This window comes from Physeter macrocephalus, chromosome 8 (genome assembly GCF_002837175.3).
Source record: "Physeter macrocephalus isolate SW-GA chromosome 8, ASM283717v5, whole genome shotgun sequence".
In the NCBI taxonomy this organism is placed as follows: Eukaryota; Metazoa; Chordata; class Mammalia; order Artiodactyla; family Physeteridae; genus Physeter; species Physeter macrocephalus.
Genome location: NC_041221.1, coordinates 52,615,469 through 52,623,186, shown reverse-complemented (window position 1 = coordinate 52,623,186; position 7,718 = coordinate 52,615,469). Strand labels below are relative to the sequence as shown.

Here is a 7,718-nt window from a genome sequence, read left to right as displayed (position 1 = left end):
CCGTGAGCTACAACTACTGAAGCCTGCGCGCCTAGAGCCCATGCTGGGAAACAGAGAAGCCTCCACAATGAGAAGCCCACACACTGCAACGAAGAGTAATCCCCGTTCGCCGCAGCTAGAGAAAGCCTGCGTGCAGCAATGAAGACCCAACGCAGCCAAAAAAAGAAAAAAAAAAAAAGTTGAATGCTTACCACGAGTCAGGGGCTGGGGATACAGCAGTGGATAAAATGGACGAAAATTCTTGTCTTTGTAGAGCCTCTATTCTAGGGGTCTCCTAGCTGGGTTTCTAGAAATTCCTTGAGTCTGCTTTTGTTATACACATGAGAAGCTATTGCCTGGTATCATTGAGCTGGATCTGCTCTCAAGAATGCATGCTTTTTAAATTTTTTCTGATAGTCTTTTGCTGTGCTTTCATAACCCTTCTAAAACTCCAAGCCCTTTTATCTTCAATCCTTCCTCTAATCCCACTGCTAGAATTGTACTGCTTAACATGCCTTCTTACCAATGAGTTGCTGTATCCATCTATTCCTGGCCATTGCTTCTTCTCAGGTAAGCCATTACATCTTGAATATTTAATCACGGTTCACTTACGAGAACCAAAAATTCCACATAGGAGTTGATAAAGCATTTATTAAGAGACAAACCCCCCCCACCCCACCCCACCCCCATGTGCACAAAAGAATCTCAGCTTTTGCTAAGAACATCCTCCTTCAACTTACTGCCCAGTTTTTCTTCTGCCTTTCAATAGTGATGTTCTCCAAAATGAAAAATTATTCAGTTGGTACTACTTTACTTTTCACTGACCGTTCAAACCTCTGCAGACTGATCCTCTTAATTGTACTGATATTATTTTTGTGACAGATGCTGATGTTGTTTGGGTTTTAAAATCTATCGTCCTCTTAAACCTCATCTAAATAGACTTTGTTGACCACAGTATGATCTGTAAGGTTTAATTCCCAGTGTGGGTCCTGTTCTAGGTGCCAAGGGTACCTTTTCAGTCTTTCAGGATTTCCTCCTTTTTATAAAAACTGAATATTTAAGATACTAATTTTCTCAGTTTTTTTCTCTGTGTGCATAGTTCTGATTCCTAAGACTGCAACCATCATTCTCTCAGATTTTTAACCAATGAAATTATTCTGTAGCATTTGCTATTATGAGTGCCTCTCCTCATTTACCTTTTCCTTTGGCTTCTGTGGCAGTACTTCATCCTCCCAACTTTGAGACCATTCCTCCTTCCCTCAGACTGCAGGCTCTGAGGTTCTGTCTTTTGTCTGTTTTATTACCTCCCTTAGTGATACTAGAATCCCCTAGAATCTGACCATCACCAACCTGCTGGTTGATAACTCTGGAATCTAATTCTTCCTCTTAACTCCAGCCTTGTGTTTCCATTTGTCTTGACCTTTTCTGAGGATCTCACATTCAAACTCAAGAACGAAAAAGAATTTATCTTTTGCAAAGCTCTTCTTATACTTTTATATTCTAACTAGCTGCTCAGGCTAAAAGCTTGTGGTGTATTGACTCACTTTCCTCTTTCACACTCTTGCCAACTTTCAATCAAGTTAACTAAAATAGTCTCGACTATTCCACCTAAGTGATCACTTCCTTTTATCCCCACTGCTTTGGATTAGGTTCTCATCTCTTTTTTTTTTTTTTTTTTTTTTTTTTTTTTTTTTTGCGGCACGCGGGCCTCTCACTGTCGTGGCCTCTCCCGTTGCGGAGCACAGCCTCCGGACGCGCAGGCTCAGCGGCCATGGCTCACGGCCCCAGTCGCTCCGCGGCATGTGGGATCTTCCCGGACCGGGGCACGGACCCGTGTCCCCTGCATCGGCAGGAGGATTCTTAACGGGGCACGAACCCGTGTCCCCTGCATCGGCAGGAGGATTCTTAACCACTGCACCACCAGGGAAGCCCTCTCATCTCTTGACAATGTATTCAAAGTACCTACTGGGAAGTGAGTTTTCTTTTTTGTTGTTGTTTTAGTTTTTTTAAAATTAATAGACTATTTTTTAGAGCAGCTTTAGACTCACAGCACAGGTGATTGGAGAGTACAGAGAGTTCCCATATACTATCCCCCTATATGCACCGCCTCCCCCCAGAAGTGAGTCTTCTAGTTGATGTTCCTCCTAACCTCTTGTCACAGAACTCTTTCTAAGAAAAATAAAACTTAAATATTCCTCTGCTTGGAAGACATTTGACTTCACATTGAAGACTGAAGAAATGTATACTTTAAAAAATCTGTTAATAGAGAACCAATACAAGCTTTAATTCAAACACATTGGAGTGCTCATCTGTTCAGAATACTCTGTGTCTCCCTCTTTGCTTGAAACAACAGGCTCTGAATCCCCTTTTCAGCTTTATTCAGAACAGCTCTACTTTCCTCTTTTACTTTCACACTTCAAATTCTCTTAAAAGAGTTATGCTTATTTGGGGAAAAAAAGACTGAAATCAGTGTTCTAAACTGCATTTTGCCACAATGAATGACGTTTGATAGGAACAGTTAGGAAATCAGTACCATCAACTGGGACCTGTGGACTTCCTGCTTTTCATTGTCATTAATAGTAGGATACTACAAATCTGTAAAACTCTAAACTGTATATCAGAAACTTAAACTAGTTTTTAATTGTAAAATTCACACGTTTGTGGTTAAGTAATTATTTAAAATATATGCATTTATAATGCTTAACTGCTTTCATAATTTCATAATAAAGGGTCGGTATTTATAACATAAATGTTTCCTCACTCCAGATGTAACTATTATCCCTTGTCTATCTTCCCAGAAATTTTTATTGGCTGTAAGTCTCTGAAAATTAAATAATACTAAAATATGGTTCTGTGTTCCTTTAATTAAAAGGTTGGGAACTACTTAAAGGTGATAGTGGTATATTTTTTAAAAAATTTTATCGGAGTATAGTTAATTTACAGTGTTGTGTTAGTTTCAGCAAAGTGAATCAGTTATACATATACATATATCCACTCTTTTTTAGATTCTTTTCCCATGTAGGTCATTACAGAGTATTGAGTAGAGTTCCTTTTGCTATACAGTAGGTCCTTATTATCTGTTTTATATATAGTAGTGTGTATATGTCAGTCCCATTCTCCCAGTTTATCCCTTCTCCCTCCTTTCCCCCCTGCTAGCCATAAGTTTGTTTTCTACATCTGTGACTCCATTTCTGTTTTGTAAATAAGTTCATTTGTGTCATTTTTTTAGATTCCACATGTAAGTGATATCATATGATCTTTGTCTTTCTCTGTCTGACTGATTTCACTTACTATGATAATCTCTGGGTCCATCCATGTTGCTGCAAATAGCATTATTTCATTCTTTTTATGACTGAGTAATATTCCATTGTATATAAGTACCACATCTTCTTTATCCATTCATCTGTTGATGGACATTTAGGTTGCTTCCATACCTTGGCTATTGTAAATAATGCTGCTATGAACTTGGGGTGATAGTGATAGATGTTAATTGGAAACTGTTGCTACTATCAAAATTGGCTGGAAACTTGGACATAGCAAGTCTCCTACCACTGTACACTATGATATTTTATAGTCACTTAACTATATATTTATTTCCATGTTCTTGGGGATTGACAGATGACAAACTATTTTTTTCAATATAGAAATTGTCAAATGTCTACAAGGATAGAGAATGGTATAATGAATGCCCATGGCCTCAGTAGTTAGCTACAGGTGGCCATTCTTGTTTCTATATCTCTGGTCCCTCTCCCCCTCCCATTTTGAAACAAATCCTGGATCTTATTATATCTATAAATCTTAATTTTGATCTTGGTATTATAATGAAATATTGGTTTAAACTTTATTTCTCAGCCATCTTGTAAATCTACCAGAGGTGAGAAGACAGTTCTCTACCCAGCTAGATGAAGCCCTTCTATTATAACATTTTGGCTGTTGGGCAAGGAAGAAGTGGACTTAACTTTTTGAAGAAAATAACACATTTTATCAAGTTAAGGATTCTTAAAAATATCATTTGAGCTAGAGACATCCCAACTCAAAGCTGCTTCTTGTTTTTCTTAGCCAGTTGCATTGATTAATTTTTTTTAACCTTTTGATCTATAGGAATCCTATGAGGATGGTTGTGAGGATTATCCCACTTTGTCAGAATATGTTCAGGATTTTTTGAATCATCTTACAGAGCAGCCTGGCAGTTTTGAAACTGAAATTGAACAGTTTGCAGAGACACTGAATGGCTGGGTTACAACAGATGATGCTTTGCAAGAACTTGTGGAACTCATCTATCAACAGGTAGGTTGGCTAATAGCATGGGGCAATCACTGGATAGCTTCCTTGATGCCCGAAGGTGGTGGCTGCTCCTTGAGGGGGGCCAGGTACGTGTTCACCAGCCTCCACACTCCTTGACTCTTTATGGTTCATGAGAGCTTTTAAGTCTCTGTTGTACAGAATTTCTGTAGTTCGGGATCCAGGACTAAGGCCAGACTGCAAATTTTCCTGTGTAGTCAAGGCTCTGTACAGGCAGTTGGAAGGAGCTTTGGACACTTCTGAGGACACTACATGAGTATCATGCCTTTTTTCCGAACCCCTGTTTTATAAGGATCTGCCATTATTGGAGTAGGGGAGAAAAAAAGTCATGGGAGAACTTTTTTGCCTCATAAATAATGCTTTATTTTTAAAAAAAAAAAAAAAAGGACCACAAAACACCTTGATTCGAGTCTTAACATTTCTGCTTGTCTTTAAAAATTTCAAGGATTTACATCTCAATTCCTTTAAAAGAATCTAATGTCAGTCTAGGTTGTTCACACAAAGTTTAGTTTTAATTCTAGCATATTGGTCATTGACACATTGATGCTATTTTAAGGGGGAAGAAATCGACAACACTCAACTTTGAAGACAAATTTAAGGTCAGTGAGGAGACTGGCCAAAAACAGAGTAGGAGATAAACGCCACCAAAGGTTATATTTCTGTTTCAGTCATTGCTGAAAGAGCAGCTCAAACTTGGAATATATGTAAGGGTGACTTATGTTTTTTTGTGTGTTTTCTTAATCCTACCTGGTGTTTCATTTGACTACTTTTCCAGTTTGTTCTGGATTGTTACTGGACTCCAGTATTACCTGGCCAACTCTTAGATTTCTGAAAATGCCTGATGTTTTAGGAAGATAGATCTGCTCTATTTGTCCTGATTCCTACTTTTGCCATCTAAATGGATTAAAAAGGAATATTAGATAAGAAAATGGAAGAATTTTACTTTTTTCTTTTTGCTTTTCTGGCTCTATTTAGTTTCAGCTCTTCAATAGGCTGCTTGATTATAGTTATTATATCAGAATTATATTATTATAGTTCTTATTATGCTTGTATTATATCAGGGTTGGTTAGAAAGGCTTTAACCTAACAAACTACAATTTCTGTGATTGTCTCAAAGCCAACGCTTCAAATATGTACTTAGTATTATTTTAAGTTCTAACATTCCTTGGTCAGTGATATAGATTTACCAACAGTTCTTAAAGTTGAATTCCAAGCCAGTGGGGAAAGTCGAGAATCGCCCTGATTTATGATGCAGAATCTCCAAAAAGGTTCTAGGTTAAGGATGGAATGAGGCTAAAAAGATTGCTTGAAAAATCTAAAAAAATTAGACTGTCTAGATCTTTTTGCACTGAGTAACCAGTTTGAAGTTTTATCATAATCCTTCTTGAAGTTATTGAAGGAGGTACTCCACCAAAAGGACGATTTAAGGATGAAGACATGGGAACTAGGAAACAGGGAATTTTACAGGAGAGGCTAAGTGAATCATCCAGATGATGGTGAAAGGAGATTCCAAGATAGTAGCCATGCACATAGTAGGCCTAGAGGTACAAGTCTTCACTGGAATCGGGCAGAATGCTCCAGGAAAGACTTCCCTGGTAAGATGAGCACACTTCCTTATGTTTGAAGATATTAAGAAGAACAAACTAATGAGAAGGCAGTGAGAAATATATTTAAAAAGTAGAAAAAATTAAGTCTAGGGAAAACAAGGTTGTGCAAGAGAGGAGAAATCAGCATAATACATGGTACAGCTGTAAAGGGAAACACAAAACTAATTTAAAAAATCACGGTGTATCTACAGTTATACCATAGTGGAATGAAGTAAGGTTAAACAGGGTGAAAAGTAAATGCTCATCTTCTTTCGTGGGGAGCTAGTAAGAAATGGCTAAACTCAAATCATGGAGCATGGAGACACGGAGGTTAAAACCTTTTCAGCTGAAAGAATTGAAAGTGGTTGTCGGTGGAAGTAAAATTGAGGTATAGCAGGGAAGCAAGAAACTTTAATGACCAGCCTTGTTGTCTTTAAATTTACTTTAAATTTTAAGAGTAAAGGAAAACAGGCAATGCCAATAATGGGAAAAGTATAAATTTTGAATTTCAAGTCTTTTGGGGTACCAGATACACATACATGAATGTCAGGAGAAATCAGTCTTTCTTCCTTGCTGAGAAATGTACAGGGTCCTGTGTGAGCAAGGAAATAATTAGAAATAAAAAGTTCTAATTATAAAGTACTTATTCCATGCCAGGCAATGCTAAACACTTGACCTGTAGTTAACTCATTTAATCCTCAGTGGTTGCAAGGTATTACTCTTATCCCCATTTTATACATAGCTTAACAGAGGTTAAATGTCTTGTCTAAGGTTGCACATGAGTAACTAGACCCAACATAGGATTGGAGGGGCATCAGGCCATTTGTTAGATCTAGACTCTGGTTAACTACTACCTTTGTGAGATTGGCCAAGTCCCTTAACCTCTTAATGTGTGTGTTCTACTGTTCTTTAAAAACTGCAGTGAAAGTTAAACTTCCTGAGTACTTCTTTGGCTATGTCACACAGTCTTTGATACTCATTGTTTTTCTACTGTCTTCTTATTGAAAATAGCTTAATTTCTTTTGATTTCCTCTTGTATTACCCCAAGTGTTTGGAGTGTTGTTGAAGTGTTAATCCTTTGCATCAGGTACCATTAATTACCTCTTTAGGAATCAAGAAACTGAAGCTCAGGGAGGTTTAGAGATATCCAGGGTCACAAAACAGGCCTGGGATTCTTGTTCTGGACTGCTAGATGCCAAAGTTGGTGCCATCCTATTCCAGAGAAATGCCACAGATCATTAGTTTGGCAAATATACTTCATAATTGGCACTATGCAACTGGGTACATGTACATATTTTGTGCAAAAATTAGTTGGTGTAAAGAGGATTTATCTCTTTGCTTTCTGCTAACCTCGGGTAAATGGTGGGGAGAGCTTACCTTAATGTTTTTCTTTGTACTTATTCTGGTTCTTGGTGTAATGCTAGGAGGGAGAGTTAATATCCTTATGCCTAACAGTTACAAATGACTTGTACATTTTTCTGTACCATTCTGGGGGCAGGAATGTTTTTCCTCTTTAGAATATTGCTGTTAAGTGTTTGCATTAATAACTTGATGTGTCTGTGTCATATAAAACTTTTTTCTTTTTGAAAGGCCACATCTATCCCAAATTTCTCTTACATGGGAGCTCGCCTCTGTAATTACCTGTCCCATCATCTGACAATTAGCCCACAGAGTGGCAACTTCCGCCAATTGCTACTTCAAAGGTTAGTGTGTATATATGAAATTAAAGGAAAACTACTTCTAAATGTACTAGAATTTGACCATTCTTTGCTGAAGACTGTTCTTTATAGAAAGTTGCAGTGGAGAATAGGGCAAACCATTCTTTTTTTTTTTTTTTTTTTTTTTTTTTCT

At 37.6% G+C, this 7,718-nt stretch overlaps 1 protein-coding gene across 4 annotated transcripts in view; it reads left to right on the top strand.

Annotated features, from left to right (window-relative positions):
* PAIP1 (poly(A) binding protein interacting protein 1) overlaps positions 1–7,718 on the top strand; it is a 30,805-nt gene that overhangs the window by 4,020 nt on the left and 19,067 nt on the right. For all 4 annotated transcript variants that reach the window (XM_055086544.1, XM_055086543.1, XM_024122007.3 and 1 more), the window contains exons 3-4: positions 4,081–4,266; positions 7,458–7,570. In XM_055086544.1, coding sequence (XP_054942519.1) covers positions 4,081–4,266; positions 7,458–7,570 — 299 coding nt within the window. The remainder of the gene's footprint in view (positions 1–4,080; positions 4,267–7,457; positions 7,571–7,718) is intronic.